The sequence below is a fragment of the Neoarthrinium moseri genome (genome assembly GCF_022829205.1).
Source record: "Neoarthrinium moseri strain CBS 164.80 chromosome Unknown scaffold12_Wmoseri_CBS_16480, whole genome shotgun sequence".
Classification (NCBI taxonomy): Eukaryota; Fungi; Ascomycota; class Sordariomycetes; order Amphisphaeriales; family Apiosporaceae; genus Neoarthrinium; species Neoarthrinium moseri.
Genome location: NW_026055126.1, coordinates 175176 through 193694, shown reverse-complemented (window position 1 = coordinate 193694; position 18519 = coordinate 175176). Strand labels below are relative to the sequence as shown.

General features: G+C 53.1%; 7 protein-coding genes across 7 annotated transcripts; 3 read left to right on the top strand and 4 right to left on the bottom strand.

The window, feature by feature from the left end:
- Positions 1–1728: 1728 nt before the first annotated feature.
- JN550_004422 (uncharacterized protein) lies at positions 1729–3168 on the bottom strand (the record flags this gene model as incomplete). The annotated part of the gene is made up of 5 exons (XM_049315936.1): positions 1729–2327; positions 2381–2510; positions 2566–2615; positions 2666–2773; positions 2817–3168. The coding sequence occupies 5 exons, from the start codon at positions 3166–3168 to the stop codon at positions 1729–1731; spliced, it is 1239 nt and encodes a 412-aa protein (XP_049173494.1).
- A 355-nt stretch (positions 3169–3523) lies between these two features.
- On the bottom strand, positions 3524–5050 carry JN550_004421 (uncharacterized protein; the record flags this gene model as incomplete). The annotated part of the gene is made up of 2 exons (XM_049315935.1): positions 3524–4823; positions 5010–5050. The coding sequence occupies 2 exons, from the start codon at positions 5048–5050 to the stop codon at positions 3524–3526; spliced, it is 1341 nt and encodes a 446-aa protein (XP_049173493.1).
- Positions 5051–6974: 1924 nt separating this feature from the next.
- JN550_004420 (uncharacterized protein) lies at positions 6975–8193 on the bottom strand (the record flags this gene model as incomplete). Its single annotated transcript, XM_049315934.1, has 3 exons — positions 6975–7180; positions 7233–7465; positions 7523–8193. The coding sequence occupies 3 exons, from the start codon at positions 8191–8193 to the stop codon at positions 6975–6977; spliced, it is 1110 nt and encodes a 369-aa protein (XP_049173492.1).
- A 1653-nt stretch (positions 8194–9846) lies between these two features.
- JN550_004419 (uncharacterized protein) lies at positions 9847–10751 on the bottom strand (the record flags this gene model as incomplete). The annotated part of the gene is made up of 2 exons (XM_049315933.1): positions 9847–10542; positions 10602–10751. The coding sequence occupies 2 exons, from the start codon at positions 10749–10751 to the stop codon at positions 9847–9849; spliced, it is 846 nt and encodes a 281-aa protein (XP_049173491.1).
- Positions 10752–11848: 1097 nt separating this feature from the next.
- Positions 11849–12295, top strand: JN550_004418 (uncharacterized protein; the record flags this gene model as incomplete). Its single annotated transcript, XM_049315931.1, has 2 exons — positions 11849–11944; positions 12011–12295. The coding sequence occupies 2 exons, from the start codon at positions 11849–11851 to the stop codon at positions 12293–12295; spliced, it is 381 nt and encodes a 126-aa protein (XP_049173490.1).
- Positions 12296–12915: 620 nt separating this feature from the next.
- Positions 12916–14684, top strand: JN550_004417 (uncharacterized protein; the record flags this gene model as incomplete). The annotated part of the gene is made up of 2 exons (XM_049315930.1): positions 12916–12961; positions 13057–14684. 2 exons carry the CDS (start codon positions 12916–12918, stop codon positions 14682–14684), a joined length of 1674 nt encoding a protein of 557 aa, XP_049173489.1.
- Positions 14685–15505: 821 nt separating this feature from the next.
- On the top strand, positions 15506–18265 carry JN550_004416 (uncharacterized protein; the record flags this gene model as incomplete). The annotated part of the gene is made up of 4 exons (XM_049315929.1): positions 15506–16425; positions 16764–16942; positions 16998–17877; positions 17935–18265. The coding sequence occupies 4 exons, from the start codon at positions 15506–15508 to the stop codon at positions 18263–18265; spliced, it is 2310 nt and encodes a 769-aa protein (XP_049173488.1).
- Between the last annotated feature and the right edge of the window lie 254 nt (positions 18266–18519).

Here is an 18519-nt window from a genome sequence, read left to right as displayed (position 1 = left end):
CCTAATCAGACAGGTAAGAACGTCGTGCTTCTGGCAGGCGCCCAACATCCTGATCTTCGCATTGTTCTCTCGGTAGTGTTTGCATTGATCACATTCTGTAGCTTCTTACTGGGTAGAATTTGGTATGAACCTGAGGAACTAGTATGCATGAGAGTCGCAGCTCATTCATGTGGACCCAATACGGCAAGCGTTCATCTTCTTATACGTTTTCCTGTAGGTCTACAGATATACCAAATCCTGATGCTGTTGCACGACATGGTTGGAATGCCAGCTTAGTGATACGGTGTACAAGTAGTCATGCTACCGTAATGCATTTGGTACAGGCGGAGGGTGATCCCAACCCAGCAATGTGGTTCCTCAGGTTCGTCCACGATGCGGACCGGACCTCGAACTAGTTACTGTATATTCTCGCCGACAGCCGTTCTATAATGGAAGGTGCCACCATGTTAGCACGCACGTTGTAAAACAGAGAAACTATATCAATCAGATTGGGCCTATGCAGATCAACCATATCCCAGGGCAAGCTGGGTTGCCAGGGACTACGGCTGCAGGAACGGCAGATCAACAACACCATGGGAATGCTGGGGATGGGACGGGATGGGATGGGGATTGTCACGACGAGGATCTTTCCACGTGTGGAACAAGGGTCTTTGTACACCTAGTATGCGATTTTGGACTCGCCACCGGACCTTTGTGCCCGAATTTGCTATCGAATTTTAGTTTTTCCCATTACTATAAAGAGCTGCCCCCTCCCCGTCCTTCGATCTCAACGTAGCGTCGGCTTCCCGAAGATCGAGAGAGCCCCCACCCCCTTTCTGTCTGGAGTTCACTCCCAGCAAACATTGAGCTGGTCAGTACCGCTGCCACCCAAATAACAACCCTAACCCACGCCAGTTTGCCACCTCTCGTGGATTCGGAACCACTTCCGTACCTTCGACTCTGAAATCTGCGGCCGACCGAGGCGGCAACTGGGTGGGTCCTCGTCACCTGGAAAGAGAGCACGAGAAGCGGTGGGTGCAAGCAGAACTAGCCTCGGCTGCATAAGCATAGCGGCCGTGCTGTCTGCTGTGCGAACTTCCAGCCCGCAGCGTAGCTGCTTGAATACGGAGGTTTAGTTCTGTTTGGACAGTTATGTGCCTGTCATGTTCGTCTTGGGTGGCTGCTCATGTCGACGGACACAACGAGCGGCACTGACTCTCTACGCCTAGCTAGTGAGAAGTTACTGACACGGGCGCAGACTCACCAGTCTGATGCAACAGCCGTTGGGGGAAGCGAGGTCCAACTGTATCAGCCTATCACGGACACGCCTGTAAGTTCTCGGTCTCCGTAACGCTGGGTAGGACTGAACACGATGTCCAATCACGCCCGCGATTTCGACTTCTTTACTTCCATGACGGAGCACGAACGAGGAACAAGAATTGCACGAATACTGCCGCGATACGGCAACCCGTCCACCTGTGGTCTCAACGTCTTTCCGCCATCATACCCGTATGCACTGTGTTGGACACCAACCGGGTAAGCCACCATGTAGAAAATGCGTTGGGTACAAAAACAAGTTCGACCTGCGGCTTTCAGAAACCCGCCTAGGACCTCGTACCTGCGGCCAATATTCTACAGCTTGGGTTAGAGTAGGTATCTGGTATGCCGGGCCACCATGGATCATGTCACGTTCTATTGTCTATGGATAGTACCCACTGGGCACCACTTCTTAAAGAACATTCTACATGCCTAACCGTTTGTCTGGCCGTTAGCCCTCCAGCGACCTTTTCCAGGCGCCCATGTCCAACTTCTGACGGCAAGACCTCCGGTTGAGGCACTGGCACCGGCACCGGCAGAGCGACGCTGTTTGATGGATTGGAACATATGCTTCCTAGCGTTGACACTTCGATTCGAGAACCCAACACCATGGGCTGATCGGAGAGCCTCGCATACATCACGGAGGTACATATCTGCCTTTTTGATCGGCATGTGCATGAAGTTGTGTGGGACTCCGTAGTATCTTCTCGCAGTCGTTCTCACGCCCGCCGCGATGAGCCTCTGGCCGTACACCTCGCCTTCGTCCCTCAAGGGATCAGCGCTTGCAGTCGCAATGAAAGTGTCACAGACACCCTCCAGCTCCCCGTGAAGAGGGTTAGTGTAAATTTCCGGCAGGGTCGCGCTTCCCGACTCATCGTCGGCGTCCTCATGCATACCCCTCTCACGGTAGAACATAATGCGGTTCCAATTCAAGCAAGGGGCATTCTCGTTCTCGACGAAAGATGGAAACTCGGAATCGGTAGGTGTCGTGTAGTGCGCATGTGATACGACGGTAGGTACGCCGAGGATGGCTGAGAGACTTTCAGTGATTGTGATACTTTGGTGGATGTTTGAATATTCTTACCAAGTTTCAAAGAGATCTTGGCGTCACGAGCCAGTTGTTGCACAACAGCCGCGATATGGCCCCCTGCTGAGATGCCACCGATAGATATCGAATCCGGTCGAGCGTTGATATTGGCACCATATTTATGGACCTGATTCTACATGTCAGCAAGAACCGTGAGAATCCTTTCGAATAAATTTAAATACCCATTGTACGGCAGCCCAGCAATCCTTGTGACCCTTGCCCGCCTTGTGCTCTGCTACAATGTCAGTCTCAATCAAGTGTATCATACATTACAGGACTCACCAGGCCTTAGCCGGTAGTCGATGTCAACAACTAGTATTCCAAGCTGTGATCGCAGCTTCATACATATTGAGGCGTCGCTACTTAAGTCACCAAACGTGAAACCGCCACCTAAGGTACTGTTAGTTGGTGCTCCTAGGCAGCCTTTGGGTACACTTGCCATGGAAGTTCACATGTACGGGGTATGGGCCTGCTCCGTAAGGCGACGAGCGAGGATCCGGCTTATAGAGCCTTGCGGTGAAAATATGCCCATCATCCGATTCGAGGCTAATGTCTTCTACGCATGCCGCCCGCGAATAGTCGCGACAAGCTGGGGATCGGAGCCGTGTCCGATTTGCTCGTATCTTTTCGATAGGTGCAGAGTTATCCGGCTTAGCTTTGCTGAGCCTAAGGTTGTAGTAGTCGATGAAGTCTTGATCTAGACGGCCCACAAAGTCAGGGTGGAGCGGATTGGCTATAGCCCTAGGGGCGTCTAGTAGTTCTTGATCACTAATGGAAGGTGGCATATCGATGTTGTGATAGGTATAGGATAACGATGATGTCAACGCACTTAGAAAGGAGAAATTAGCTCTTGCTCACATGAAGCATGCCTCTTTTATTGCAAAGGAAAAGAAAGCGAACTATCACACCAGCCATCTCCGTGGCAATGACTCCAACGCGCGTACCCAAATCATGTCGGAAAACCCGATCGCACATCCGATCTAAGTGGCCGGGATAACACCGCCCCAACTATACGGCCAACCTTCCCACAAGGACTGATTAAACCAAGCTCACAGGACACGGGGCAACCTCAACCTACTTGATGGATCTAGTTGGATGATCGAGTTTCTATATTTACTTCGCCGCATAGGCACCTCCGGCTCAAGCTACCGGGAAATCAAACGAGAAGTCATCCATGCCGCTAAAGTCATTTGGCCAGCCATTCGCTAACTGGAACCACATACCATGCAGCAAAGCCTTTTTGGCTGCATCATCAATGACGTTCAGTCTCAGAGTATTGTTGAGATAAGATGCTTCTCTGTGCGAGTGTGAATCGCCGTTGGGAAGAGGGCAGAGACCATTACCGGGCTCCGGCCGATACTGAGCTTTCAGATAAGAGTCTGTAAAGAGCTGCTCCTGGTCTCGATCCTGATTGTTTGGATCATCCTCACTGTCATCTAGGTTGATGGAAATGGGCTCGCCGAGATAGACCAAGCGGTAGACAGCAGCCCATACTCTCATGGTATTGCCCCATGGCCTGGCGACTGCCCAAGTCCTTTTCCAGGTATGCATAACGTCCATGAATAGGGCCAAGTAAGCTTGCGCTTGAACCCGCGCCTCTGGTTGAATCATCTCTATGTCGCTAGCAAACTGTAGCCATAGGAATGTCGGGGCTGCTGATAGCATCGCGGCGGCTACCCAGGCGGACTGGAGGTGGGACAACCCTGTTTCCCCGGTATCATACAGCATTGACGCAATCTCTCCAACCGCCAGCGCATTTGATACACACGTCGTGATGAATGCAGGCTCTCTACGTAGTAAGGACCAACCGGAAGCATCCAGAGTGTCGCTCAGGAGTGCTGATCCATTGGTCTGGGGAAGGTACAGCTGATGTGCCACGCAAAATGCACTGCGCAGGAGAAAGTGCATAGTGACAAACACAGCTCCTTGGCCTACAGTATTATGTAGCTCATAGTTCTCCCTGCTCCAGGCCAGCGTGACAGGAAGGGATGTCGCCCATTCCCTCAGCCTGTTATGGCGCTGAAAGAAGCGGCTTGCTGGGTGCGTCGGCGCTGTCTTCTCAAAGAACCGGCCTCCGCACACTTTAATGTCGGCAACCGCACTCCAGAGCGTTAACGTCTTTACGTAGAAAGGCATCAGCCCAGTGTCCGACACACGGCCAGCAAACCCGCCAACAGCGAGGTTGGATAGAGTAAGGCCCTTTGTCGTCTCGCCGTAGGCCAAAGACGTCTCTGAGATGGGAAGGGCAACCGATATATGCCCCTCGTACAGTGTCCGAGGCTTGGCCATCACGAAGGCGATGAGCCGGTCGAACAGCAGACAGGCCCAGAAGGTGCGACGGCGAAGTTCCTGGTCTTTTGAGGAGTGTCTCTGGTGAAATTCCCTATTAAGGCGCATCAGTTGGGCCATGCGAATCGCGGCCCCGATATGAAGCCAGTGACTGGAACCGGCATCAGCGAGCAGTTCCGACTGCCCAAGTACCAGATTTGCTTGGATGTTCGCGACTAGAAGAGCAGATAGTCAGTCTCTGAAGAGGCCGCTGGGTTCACAGGTTTTGCACACCACTCGGCTCATCCGATGTTTCCCTAGCCAGTGATCTGGCTCTTGGAGTATATTGGGCCCATACCGCATGGGGACTGCTACATCCAAAATGAGACTGTGCTTCATCCTGAGTTAAGTATCGGGCACACAGAGATATGATGGAAGTCGTCAAGAAAGGCGTCTCGGCATAATGTGCCTCAAGGTCAGGCCGATAGACGAAGCAACAGAAATCTGTAGCCCAATGATGTTGTACAAACAAGTCTATACATCTTCTGACTGCTATACGGTCTGGCAGAATAGGCGAGGCTAATGGCGGACTAGTCGAAGTAGATGTCAGAGGGGACACCTGCGTGATAATACTGACAGGAAGTTCAGTGTCATCGGGCCAGACGCACTGCCTGCGTCTTGATGCGCAGTGTCTACAGCGAGGCCGAGCACCGTCACATTTCGTCTTTCTACGTCGACTATACACCCCATTAGATCATTGTACAATAGCCACGCGCGCTAGGTAGTTCTCTAGGGCTATTCACCATGCGACGCAGGCCTGAGGGGTGCGGCGGGCTCTATACGCTGGACTTGAGCTCATAGCACAATTGGCGTGTGACAAAATTCGGACGTGATTGAATTGATCGGCTCGAAACCGACGAGGCCCGTGGTACTTCTTCGACGAACGGAGGGGACTTCTGGCCGCGACATGCAAGAGTGCGGATGATGCAAAGTATCTAAAGGTTCAAGATCGGCATTTCCGATCCAAACCCTGAACATTTCATGTGAAAAACCTAAGCCCAAGTTGATAGGGTGAAAGCTGGCGAGTAATCGTTCCACATGTCCCGAATAGGCAGGTAGCTCGGACCAGGGTCTCGTTGCGCAGGCATAAGGCGCCAAGACACCTGGCGACAGGTTTCCTCTACAAGTTATTCCTGTTCTCCTTCTCTACCCTCACAAGCTTGTAGCATAGAGCGGTTGCTTCCATCCGGCTTTGGGACTAAGGACTCGTGGCGGGGAAGCTGCGAAGACCAAGCTGCTATAGCGTGTGGGGTCTTGTCTATTTCTGACCGTTGTGATGATGAGCGACTCAAGGCGGATACCCCAGCAAATACATAGCACAACCTCATCAATACAACCCTTCGAAAAAAAAAAATGGTTCCCCTTGAGCGAGCTAAGTTACAAGCATCCAAGTAAACATTGAGACCCATACCCCTGGGCTGGTGAAGGTTCATGACCTCTGCGCTGGTGGAGGCGCCAGACTTCCACCAAATGGACTTTTGTCAATAAGTTCTACGAGATCACGAAACAGTTTCCTCAATCTCCTATGATGTCCCCATCCCAATGCACAAACATTGCAGACGACTGTAATGGCGGCTATCGCAGTATTTTGCCACCAATGAAGAGCTCTCCGAATTTCCTCGGCAGTGTCCGTAGTCAGGAGAACGTAGGCATCCTCAGTCTGTTTCCGTAGCCAATACTAAGCAGGGATCTTTCGAAGTCCGGGTCAGCATCATGAACTAACAGAATGGAGTGACTAAGAAAGCAAAAACATATGTGTACGTACCTTACATAAACAATTTCTGTGTACCCCTATTAGCTGCATGAACGTTCCTCCAGTGCTTGAGAAGGCAGCACTAGCACCCAGAATAAGAACGGAGATTGAGTTTAGGTCTCTTAAGGAAGTCTGCCAGAACCCGGTCCTTGGAAAATATCTAGCCACGGCTGAGCCTTCCGCCACTTGAGTCCTATGGTATGTGCGAATCAACCAAAAGGTCATCAAAGGAAGCTGGGTGAGGAAGTAGACCAAGTGCGTCAAGCTGCGACAATCAAACCCCACGCGAGGCGTGTTCTAAGACGTGAGCACTGCCAGAAGGCAAGGTGTCAGCAAGAGCAGAAAAGCGGCGGCCCAGCTGCGAAACCAATCTGTAGTGCTCATACGGAGGTTCCTGACCAAATTTGCGATCTGGTTGCGCTGGGCCATGTTGACATCGCCTTCACCTAGGGTATAACTGTCAACCACCACTCGAAACCATTTGTACTTGTTGTATCCCCGATCCCACAGTCAGACTGTCTTATATCGGCCGCCATATGCATCCTCTATTGAACTCCAGCGAAATACTGTGAGAGATTTCCATCGGCACTTGTTGTCCTTTTCTGTTATGATTTCTTGCTCAACAGGGCGGCCAAGGATGCCGTGCAGTGCAGACGGGTTATTGGCGGCGAGCAGGAGACACGACATGATGGCCAGTTCGGGAACTATCATCCACCCTGACCCGCCACGTCAGGATTGCAACACTGAATGATTGAGGGCAAAACTTACACATTCCGAAAGCAAGAGCATGAGCAGTGTCATTGTCGCCAAGTTTGCTGCGAATGTCGATCAAGTTGTAGATAAAGGAACCAATGAAGAATACCACCGGTGCCCCGAGGGCAGACCCAAAGCTCATCTGGCTGGCTAAAAGCGCTTGAAGACGAGCCTTGACTAACATTATGTTGTCAGACGGAGAGTCAGGCCCAATATCCTCTATAAGACTCGTGACCTCGTCAACGTGTCTATCATGTCTCATCTTGATATTCCCAATTAAGATGATAGACAGCAATCTTGCTCACATATGTTTTGTCGAAATCTCAGTATCGATACGGATGTTTTGATCAAGAATTGTCAGAAGTCGGTGATCCAAATAGGCTTCGTAAATCCCGCTGAGCAACATAGGACCGGCGAAGGCAAAGCATATCGACAACCACAAGATCGTATCGAGGGCGACTATGAACAACGCAGGTGGGAAGCGGATGATGGAGGCCAGCAATCCCATCGTCTGGTTAGGTCCGGGCTTGAAGATCCATGACGGAACTGACAATTTGGAGCTTCGCGGGATGCTGAGACTGAATGCAATACAAGGGAGTATGAAGCCGACTAAAGGTCCTATCCACTGAGTCAAGGCATCTCTGTGTGAGATCTGCCACCCGTCACATCTGTTAGCACACCAGTCGTACTGGACCCTGACCTCGGGTGCCCCCGAATAATCACCGGTGTATGACGCGCCGCATGGGAAATGCCCCTGATCGACTGCGCGCATGAATTCATCGGTGGTCAGGTCGGGTATGTATGAAGGCTGACGAAATGAAAGACTGCCAGCGCGAAAGTTTAAAGAATCGTTCAATGCTAACAGACAGCAATGGTTGAAGTCCTGCCCTCCAAGACGTATAGACCGGAACTGCGAAGAAGGCGGGTTGACAGTGAGGTTTGCGAGCTGTGGAAGAGCCGAAGAGATAGAATCCATGAAAAACTGAGTGCTTGCCGTACGATATCTGAATTGTCGGGAGTATAGGGTTGTTGAGAGAGATAGAAAGGCAGGAAACGAGCCATACAGGTTTCGTTGGTTCGTTCACATGAACTCAATTCAGGTTACCAGCCTTGCGACTCGACCATCATTAATACTTTCCGTAGCGGCAAGAAAGCACCGGCCGCTCACCCGGGAAGGCTCAGATGGATCATAAATGAGGCTCTTCCATTGAGGCATACGTCCGAGCACACTTCCGTGTGCCAAGGGCTGCATTTGATTGTTCACAGACCAATAAGGGTAATTGAGCTGCAGCCTCAAAACCAAAACTGAGTAGGTGGCAACGTGACCATGCGCGGCTGAGCATGTGTGATGGTGCCGAAAAGCTTGTTTTCATTGGCACATTGATCCAAATATCAGCCATTCAACCGGGCCAACCCACAGCTGAATGGGGTGGCTCAAGGGCGTCTGGATGCCGCAATCATTGCTTACTTACATGGATAGATTTGAAACAGAATTGCCAAAACAAATGCCACAGCTTAGGCGCATATGAATCAATCTAAAACGGCTTTCTATTTGGAGCGCTCTATCTGAACAGTTCATCTTTGTAGACCGGCCTCGAAAGCCTCTCCCACATTGATGCCGAGAACGCAGTCTTGTCTGGCAAATCCGACGCATATCTGCCCACCAACAATAGATATAAGCGAAATCATAAGTGCTGCTGAAGTGACATCGGCACCGAAGAAGGATTACGCTCGACTGATTGACCATCTTCCGCTGTGCGTATTCAAAATAGTGAAGCAGGCTGTGGAGCCTTGACTAGTGCGCCGAGGTTTGACACTTCCGACCGACCAACATTTTTGTATAGAAATCTGGCGTGATCCTATCGTTTAACCGTGACACAAGGGAAACAACTGCCAGGCCGAGGATAAGGCCGACATTTATATTTTGCTGCCTACACTCAGCTAGCACCTTGGATAATGCCTCGCCCTCGATATCGGGCATTCGGATCTGCGATCTGTAGAGTCTTGTACGTACCGAGGCCTGATATGGCTTGTGCGTATCTCTTCTAAGGACTGAATTTACAAGTCTTTTCCGAAACTAACCTCAGAGTACAGGTTGGTGTGGTAGGAAGCTTGAAGATGTGGAGGTATCCTTGGTTTGCATTTTTGCAGTATTAGGATATACTCATGATGTAGCTCCATCCCCTTAGCTTTGACGAATCCCAGATCTTGGAGCAAATATCCCCGAAATTTCTTCCCCGATATCCCGTCACATTGTGGATGATTCCATTCGAATCAGATCTCAAGAAAGCTCAGCAAAGACTCAAATCTATATTCTTCGACTTTGAGCCCTGCTGTGCTCCCTTCGATATGACCGTGGCAGAAATCAACAAACTTGGTCCACAGCGTTTGTATCTTGGGCCCTCCCCTAGGTTGGCACCTTCGTGGGTGAGCAGTCAGATTGATAATCTCCGGCACAAGCATGAAGAGCGATTGTAGCTCCAGGCATAGGATATAGCACAACAATCTAATATCATGGTTGAGACTGAAGGACGTCGTTGACTACCTACTGCAAATCAGCTGCGGGGTTCATGTGTCTAATCGACACAATAGAGATGATAATCATGGTGCAAGTCTATGATCATGGTACTTATTCAACCCTAGAAACGGTAAATAGCAACCTGCGGCTGTTCTCGTCCTCGACGGGGCTATTAGGATTGATTCCGATCATATCCATGGTGCCCTCAACCTCCCATCGGGTTGATGTAGCCTCCCCTACTTCTCGCCACATGGCGTTGAATGTCTCGACATTGTGCCTATAGCTGACACTTCCCTCCTGGATGGCGGGAACATCCCCCGGCTTCACGCTACCCATCTGCCGGCCAACAATGATCCCGCCTTTCTTGACCAGTCTTGAGAGCTGTTCAGCCGCAGCGATCTGCCTCTCAAGTGTAAACAGGTGAAAGAAGGCGCTGCAATGCATGACATCGGCGCCGCCGCGCTCTTCCAGCTCCGTCCAGACCTCACCTTGCGCTGGACCCTGGAACACGTTGGCCACCACGAAACGAGATTGAAGTGTCTCCCGGTCAAGGAAGAATTCGTAACCAAGCTCCATCAATGGACCGGCGACGTCGAGACCCGTGAGCCTGGCTGAGGGAACTCCGTCCTGTACCAGCTGCCGCAGATCCTGGCCGAAACAGCAACCAACGTCCAGGTAGGTGGCATCATCTGTAGTCATGAGGCGCGATACAATCCTATCGTATAATGAGTGTGTAATAAGCGTCAGATTAGTAAAACGGTACAGCCCAATGCACGGGTAAGGATTGGCCGCGAAGCCCCGTTCACGCTGCGTCTCTATCAGGCGGCATTCTTTAAGGGCGCAGAGTCTTGAGATCAGCTACTTACTATGCTGTTCACATGTTGGACAACATCGGAACTGGGAACCTTGGAATAACTCTCCAGGAGTCTTCGGATAGGCTCGTTGACTTCGGTCAGGTCGTCTTGGTACCATCCTCGATTTCGCTTGGGGGAGGACTTGTCATTAGTAGCAGCCATTGGGAAATTCGGAAATCCGTATTTCGCGTGTTATTCGAGTGAAATAAATGAGTGAAATGAAAAACGGGCATAAGAAACGGATCATTCGCCTAATAAGGGAGTCTGTTGGTTCGGGTGTTGGTCGCGACAACTGCGGGGTGTGGTACTGTAGCACAACGGTCAGCAACGAGCTCCACATTGGTAGGCAACTCTATTAGTTTTGCTTGACTGCTCAAAACACTATGGGAAATAAGTGATCTGTGTTCTAAATATTCGTTCGTATCGGATTAATTAAAAACCACCACGAAAGAGACCGGCTGAGGCTAGGCCTAGTTGCATTTGTCGAAAATGCAGACATCAGAAGGTTTGAGTAAATGACACCAAACCAGTTGCCCATGATTATGATATAGCAAGTTAGAACCTTCGCAGTCAGGTAGATCTGGTATGAATTGAAGTACCGAAGCGTCTAGTGTATCGGGGATTTCTCAACGTCCTCTTTCCTGAACAACAGGCAGCGGGTGCATAGCCTTATTATATGGTCAAGTCGGCCCGCTGATCGTGCCCAATCTTTGATGAGAGCTTGGCGCGAGTGGGAAAACTGATAACAATATGATGAATTCCTTTGTGGGGTTTGCAAATTATCGACAGGAGCATTGTAGATAGAATCGGACGACTACTAAGTACTCTCTTAGAGGTCAAATTTCCGCGTATACTCATACATTCTCGCTAAAAACATGCGCAGAATGGGCAATTTCAATACAAGTATTGAATAGCGGGTAGGCTATCTGCCCCTCAGGTCGGAACGAAAGGTCTTTTGGGGTGAGAATAGGCTTCCACCAATACGGTCTTGTCGGTTGTTGGAAGTCTAGGCTCTGTTAAGGTTCGCGACGGCAGACATCTTAAACGTCTAACATCATAGGCGGGACCAGCACTCAAGTAATCAGTGGATACACCACGACTAGCACTTGCGTTCCAACCTCATATAGCTTCCCTTGAGTGACTCTCTTCTCATGGGTTAGAGATAGCACGAGCCAGCTCCGTTTTATACACACATAACGTTGACCCGAGAAAAGGACATAAGCTTAACATTACGGAGAGGCGGAACGTCCAGAGCAGAGATGAGCGGCTCACAAAGCTCTTCTTTCATCCAGGAGGCGCGCCGGATGTGTGATCGACTGGATAAGCTCGAGTCGTCACTGAAGGAAACCCGCTCGGTAAGCGGGACGCCCTACTGACCGTGCGATTGACTACCATAGAGCACGACCACTGACGTTGTCCAGACACTGCAAAAGGGCTACGACCTTGACGTAAGCGCAAAGGTCACGCCTCGATCTCCGGCCCGGACTTCGATCCCGGAAGAGTCCAGGACCATCAAGCCCGTTGCCGCACCAAAGACGTTGGGCGCTCCGAAGGCGAACTCGGTGCAGAAAGCGGCAAACAAGCCAGCAGGAACCAAGAGCACACAGAAGCCGAGTAGTCAGCCAAAACAGGGTGGCACCAAGACTGTGAACATGGATAATGGGCCTGTGGTTAAGAAAGTGAGTGGCACGAGTTCAAAGAAATGAGACCAGTCTCAGCGGTTCCGAGATGGAAGAGGCCGGGGAAGGCGGAAGGGGACGATGTACCTAGCCCCCCTGGGTGAGAAGAGTTAAGCATCAAGTCACGAAGTCATTGGCTGGCTGGCTGCATTCATTGGCCATGGTATTCAGCCTCTCGTGTTTGAAACCGAGAAAATGACTGAGAATGAGGGAGGCAGTACTACCGACCGAGTTTTTGCAACATACACTACCATTAATGAATAGATTGTGAGAATGGTATCGAGTTGTACTGTAGTTGACCGCACCAATGGATTGATTTCCTGGTGATATTCTCCCGCTAAGCTGGGGTAAAGGCCCGTGCGCGCACTACTGATTCGTCCCTCTCAGGGCCTCTGTTCCCCTTGCGGCCTTGCCCCCCCCCCTTGGCCCCCCTTTGGGAGTCGGGCTTGGCATCTCGAAAGGCTGCAGCAATTTTTTGAAGCTCCCCAAAAAGCTTCATCAGCCGGAGCACATCTCGGCCAGCCAACAGTCCACCCCGCCATTCTCCCCTCCCAATACACGATCCTCTTCGACGCGTCCCGGGCCACTCACGCGACCATCTGCACGCATTCCCTCCCTCCAGGTGCACGCTTGTTCCGCTGCCCAACATGTCGTTCGGCGGGCAAACCCCCACCATCATCGTGCTGAAAGAAGGTAAGTGACCGGGCCCCTCCTCGTCCCAGGGGGACGGACGGATCTGGCGCCCGAACAGAAAGAACACCATGGACTGACACCCCCTCTCTCTGCAGGCACCGACTCTTCTCAGGGCAAGGGACAGATCATCACCAACATCAACGCATGTCTGGCCGTCCAGAACACCATCAAGCCCACTCTGGGCCCCTACGGCGGTGACCTGCTCATGGTTGACGAGAATGGCAGGCAGACCATCACCAACGACGGCGCCACCGTCATGAAGCTCCTCGACATTGTCCACCCCGCCGCCCGCATCCTCGTCGACATCGCGAGATCACAAGACGCCGAGGTCGGCGACGGCACCACCTCCGTCGTCGTCCTGGCCGGCGAGATCCTCAAGGAGATCAGAGAGCACGTCGAGCAGGGCGTCAGTTCCCAGATCATCGTCAAGAGTCTGCGCAGGGCCTCGGCCATCGCCGTCAACAAGATCAAGGAGATTGCCGTCCGGACGGACGAGGGAAACAAGCGCGACACCCTGACCAAGCTGGCCGGTACCGCCATGACCAGCAAGCTCATCAAGAGAAACACCACATTCTTCACCAAGATGGTCGTCGACGCCGTCTTGTCCCTGGACCAGGACGACCTCAACGAGAAGCTGATCGGCATCAAGAAGATCCCCGGTGGCTCTCTGACCGACTCCCTGTTTGTCAACGGTGTCGCCTTCAAGAAGACCTTCTCCTATGCCGGTTTCGAGCAGCAGCCCAAGTCCTTCGAGAAGCCCAAGGTCGTCTGCCTGAACGTCGAGCTTGAGCTCAAGGCCGAGAAGGACAACGCCGAGGTGCGCGTGGAGCAAGTATCAGAATACCAGGCCATCGTCGACGCCGAATGGCAAATCATCTTCAAGAAGCTGGAGGCCGTCTACAAGACTGGCGCCAAGGTTGTCCTCTCCAAGCTCCCCATCGGAGACTTGGCCACCCAATACTTTGCAGACCGTGACATCTTCTGCGCCGGACGCGTCTCCTCCCAGGACATGGAGCGGGTCGTCCAGGCTACTGGTGCCACCGTCCAGTCAACATGCTCCGACATTCAGCCCCATCACCTGGGTGTCTGCGGCAAGTTCGAAGAGCGCCAGATCGGTGGCGAGCGCTTCAACTTCTTCGAGGAGTGCCCGGAGGCCAAGACGTGCACCCTGGTTCTCCGTGGCGGTGCCGAGCAGTTCATTGCGGAGGTCGAGAGATCTCTCCACGACGCCATCATGATTGTCAAGCGTGCCATCAAGAACCAGATGATCGTCGGTGGTGGTGGCGCTTGCGAGATGGAGATCTCGGCCTACCTGCACAGCTTTGCCGACAAGAAGGTGCCGCACAAGCAACAAGCCATCATCAAGTCGTTCGCCAAGGCGCTCGAGGTCATCCCGCGCCAGCTTTGCGATAATGCCGGCTTTGATGCCACAGACATTTTGAACAAGCTTAGAGTGGAGCACCGCAAGGGCAAGGTGTGGGCCGGCGTTGACTTCACGAACGAGGGCGTTGCAGACATGATGGAGAGATTTGTGTGGGAGCCCGCCCTGATCAAGATCAACGCCATCCAAGCAGCGACCGAGGCCAGTTGCTTGATCCTGGGAGTTGATGAGACCATCAGGAATGAGGAGAGCGCGCAACCTCAAGCCCCTGGAAAGCCCCTGCCCCCGGGTGCTGCTCAGAGAGCACTTAGAGGACGTGGACGTGGCATGCCCAGACGGTAAAAAAAGAAACGTTGGGTTATGGCATGTTGGAGGATCAGATGGAGCGTGGATGTATAATACCTAAAAGTGAGGCTTCAAGACCAGGTATGAGATGGCGCCATATAGAGCCAAAATGAAAGGGAACTACGTTTTCAGGACCACACACTCTGTGTTTTGACCATATCTGGTGTTTGCCAGCTGTCTATGTGTTCTACGTTTTGACGAGCCATCAAAGCCTCTCCACCTCCAATGGTTCTTTCATCCAAAGTGACATATTCCCAAATGTTGATCATGTATCCACCGACGACCTGGAAAGTATTAGACGACTACTATCTTTTTCTTTTCTTTTCTGGATTCGATGTTAACGGTATACGGATTCCGCATACGTCGCTAATCTTCCCCCGATCTGAGTGGCTCGACAATTACGAGATGGTGCTGTGCGGCTAGGGCCCTCTTGGTGAGTCATCTGCAGGTGGTACTAGCCCGACTAAGCAGCTGACTTCTTAAACTGCACCATATTCAGGTGGAGTACTGAGTATGCAGTCATTCCTTCTACCATACTTGCCAATATAATCTGACTCATAGGGGCTTACACATACCTTCTGCTGTACGATTGAAGAAGAAAATGTCAGTGGGTTGTTTGTGTCGTGACTCGACAATCCCTGGAACAGCTGCACAAAGCCGGGTCAAGGTAGTCTACTAGTGATCCGTGTCTATGAGCAGATCACCGAACTTACCTATATAACAGCACTATTCCATCAGCTGAAATGGTTCTGTCGCAACTAGCACATGACAGCTCTCTATAATCATTCTCCAGACTATATAAAGAGCACACCACTGCAATGACTCCATCATTCGAGCCCATCCCCACCAGTTCAGCTGCCCTGGTAGCTTCCTACTCCATTGAACCACCAGGCTACCCCGAGATAGAAGTCGCCCAGGCCGAACACCGCATTAACCTCACCAATTTCTGGGAAATCAAGCCCGGCTCCCGAGTCCTGGAGCTGGGTTGCGGCCAAGGCAATGCCACGGCCGTCCTCGCGCACGCAGTAGGTCCAACGGGCCACATCGACGCCGTGGATCCAGGGGCCCTGGACTACGGCGCGCCGTTCACACTGGCACAGGCACAGGACCACATCAGCCAGAGCGCCGTCGGGGCGAGGATATCGTGGCACCAGGCCACGCCGGAGGACTTCCTGCAGCAGCAGCAGGCGTCGCGCCAGGGCGACGGGGGCGCCGGCGGCACGTGGGACGTGGCGGTCCTGGCGCACTGCATCTGGTACTTCGCGGCGCCCTCGGTGCTGGCGAGCGTGCTGCGCAGCCTGCGGGGCCGCGTCGGCCGCGTCTGCGTCGCCGAGTACGCGCTGCACGCGACGGAGCGGGCGGCGGTCCCCCACGTGCTGGCGGTGCTGGCCCGCGGCACGCTCGAGTCGTACAAGGCTGAGAGCAGCGAGAACGTGCGCAGCCCGCTGGGCCCGCGCGCCATCAAGCAGATCGCGGCCGAGGCCGGGTGGACGGTCGCCCGGGACGGCCGCGGCGAGACGGCCCTGGTCCCCGGGCCGGGCCTGCTGGACGGCAGCTGGGAGACCGGCTCCGTCAAGAGCACCGACTTCCTCGCCGAGATGGACGAGGCGATCCGCGAGGAGCGCGCCAGGCTGGTGGTCGGCACGGCGAGGGATGCGGTGCTGGCTGCTGTGGAGGGGCTGAATGGGGAGAAGGTGCGGACTATGGATGTCTGGGCTGCCGAGTTTGTGGAGGCACAGTAGGAGACAGCCACGATATTTTCGTCCTATACATTGTGGGAGCTGTGTTAATAATATAGCATGGTCACCATCGTGTTTGATTATGATTTTATTTCCAGGTGTATGAGACAGGTATGGAAGTTTGACGTTGCACCGTATGGCCACCCCTAAGAGCCAGGCAATGCAATCTCGATAGATCTGCAGGATGATGACAACAAACCCTGCAGTCTGTATGCTTGACTTGCAACCGCCCGGGCTTTGTTTTTCACTGCTTTTTCAACCCACGCGAAGGGAGTTGAGTGATTCTATATCACTTGGACGTCGAGTCGGGTAAGGTCCAGTCCAGTCGGGTGTACAGAAGCTGGAGGTGGGCAGGTGGGGCTCCAGAATCCGGAACGGGATATCGCCCGGCTCCGGCCCCTGTCGCGCTGCCGCACCTGGACCCGGAAAAAGTTGCTGAGCTCCAGCTCGCTGAGCGCATGCCGACAAACACAGCAACGGCCGCCATGATCATAAGGGAGTTCGGTGTCCGCCAGGGTAAGTAGGGAGCTCTCGCCGTCCCAATTGATGCTTTCTGACGTCCGTGGTATAGGCCGCAAGGCTCTGGCAGCCTCTCTACGACAAGGCCCAGCATGTCTGCGCCAGCTGTCGTCTCTGTCCTCGGAAACCTCAGGAACCCCCGTGGCAGTGGCCGACCCTGTCCTCCAAAGCACCCTCAAGACCTCGCCGGAAGCCAAGAAAACGCCCTCGCTCTTCATGCAGACCGCCAAGCCCGCGCGCAAGCGGCCCGTAGCCCCTGACACGACCAAGCAGGACTGGGAGGACGCGCAGGCGCTGCGCAAGAGCATGCGAGGCGTCGGTACCACGGTCCAGCCAGTCTACTCCCCGAACGACGTCTTCCGCAACCCGCCGGGCCCCAAGGACGTCACTCTCGAGCTGCTCATGGCCTCCCAGGCCCACATGGGCCACCACACCTCCGTGTGGAACCCCGCGAACGCTCGTTACATCCACGGCATCCGCCAGGGAATCCACATCATCTCGCTCGAGGAGACCGCGGCGCATCTGCGACGGGCTGCCCGTGTAGTTGAGGAGGTTGCCTACCGCGGTGGCCTGATCTTGTTCGTGGGCACGAGGCCCGGGCAGACACAGATTGTCACGCAGTCGGCCCGCCTGGCGGACGCCTGCCATTTGTTCACCAAGTGGACGCCCGGCACGATCACCAACAGCGACAAGATTCTACCGGGTCTCCCCATGAAGATCGTCGACCAACATGATAACGAGCTCGAGGGCTTTGATCAGCATCTGATGGAGCGAAGAGCGCTGGTACCTGACCTGGTGGTTTGCTTGAACCCTCTGGAGAATTTCGTCATGCTTCACGAGTGTGGTCTGGCAAACATCCCCACAATCGGAGTCATTGATACCAATACGGAGCCGACATGGGTGACCTACGCCATTCCCGCCAATGATGACAGGTAGGCATATCTTACAAGTGTTTCTTCTCAAGGGGGCAAATCCGCTAACAAGCATAGTCTGCGATGTCTGGCGGTTATTGGCAGTGTTCTTGGCCGCGCTGGTGAGGCGGGCAACAAGCGACGTCTCCAAGACGCTCAGAAGGGTGTGGTCGCGTGGGAGACGCCCCAGGCAATCAGCACGTGGACGAAGATCCATGGAAAGCGAGCTGAATGGGCTGCGAGGGCTGCCAGGGAAGCAGCTGAAGAGCAAGCGGCTCGAGAGGCTGCCTTGTCAGGTGAAGAACCATTAGAGAAGGAAGTCGAGGGGGAGGCTGAGACTGAGGGACGTTTCAGACGTGGCCAAAACTTTAGAGAACGTCGTCCTCCACGCGCAAGTGACGATTCCTGAGCTGTCATGAACGCCCAAGCCTCGGCCTTTGATTAGGCGAGGATGTACAATACAGCACTGTCTAGACATATTAGATGTATTATGTGTATATTAATACCAGCATATGAATCGTGCTGCTAGGCGGATGTCGAGCTATGAATATGGTTCGTGTGACTTCGTCGTGCGTCAGAATCACGGCTCGCCATTACTCTACTACAATGCTGCTGGCTTGAGACCTACGTTGTGCATAGACGGATGACTACAATCCACTCTGT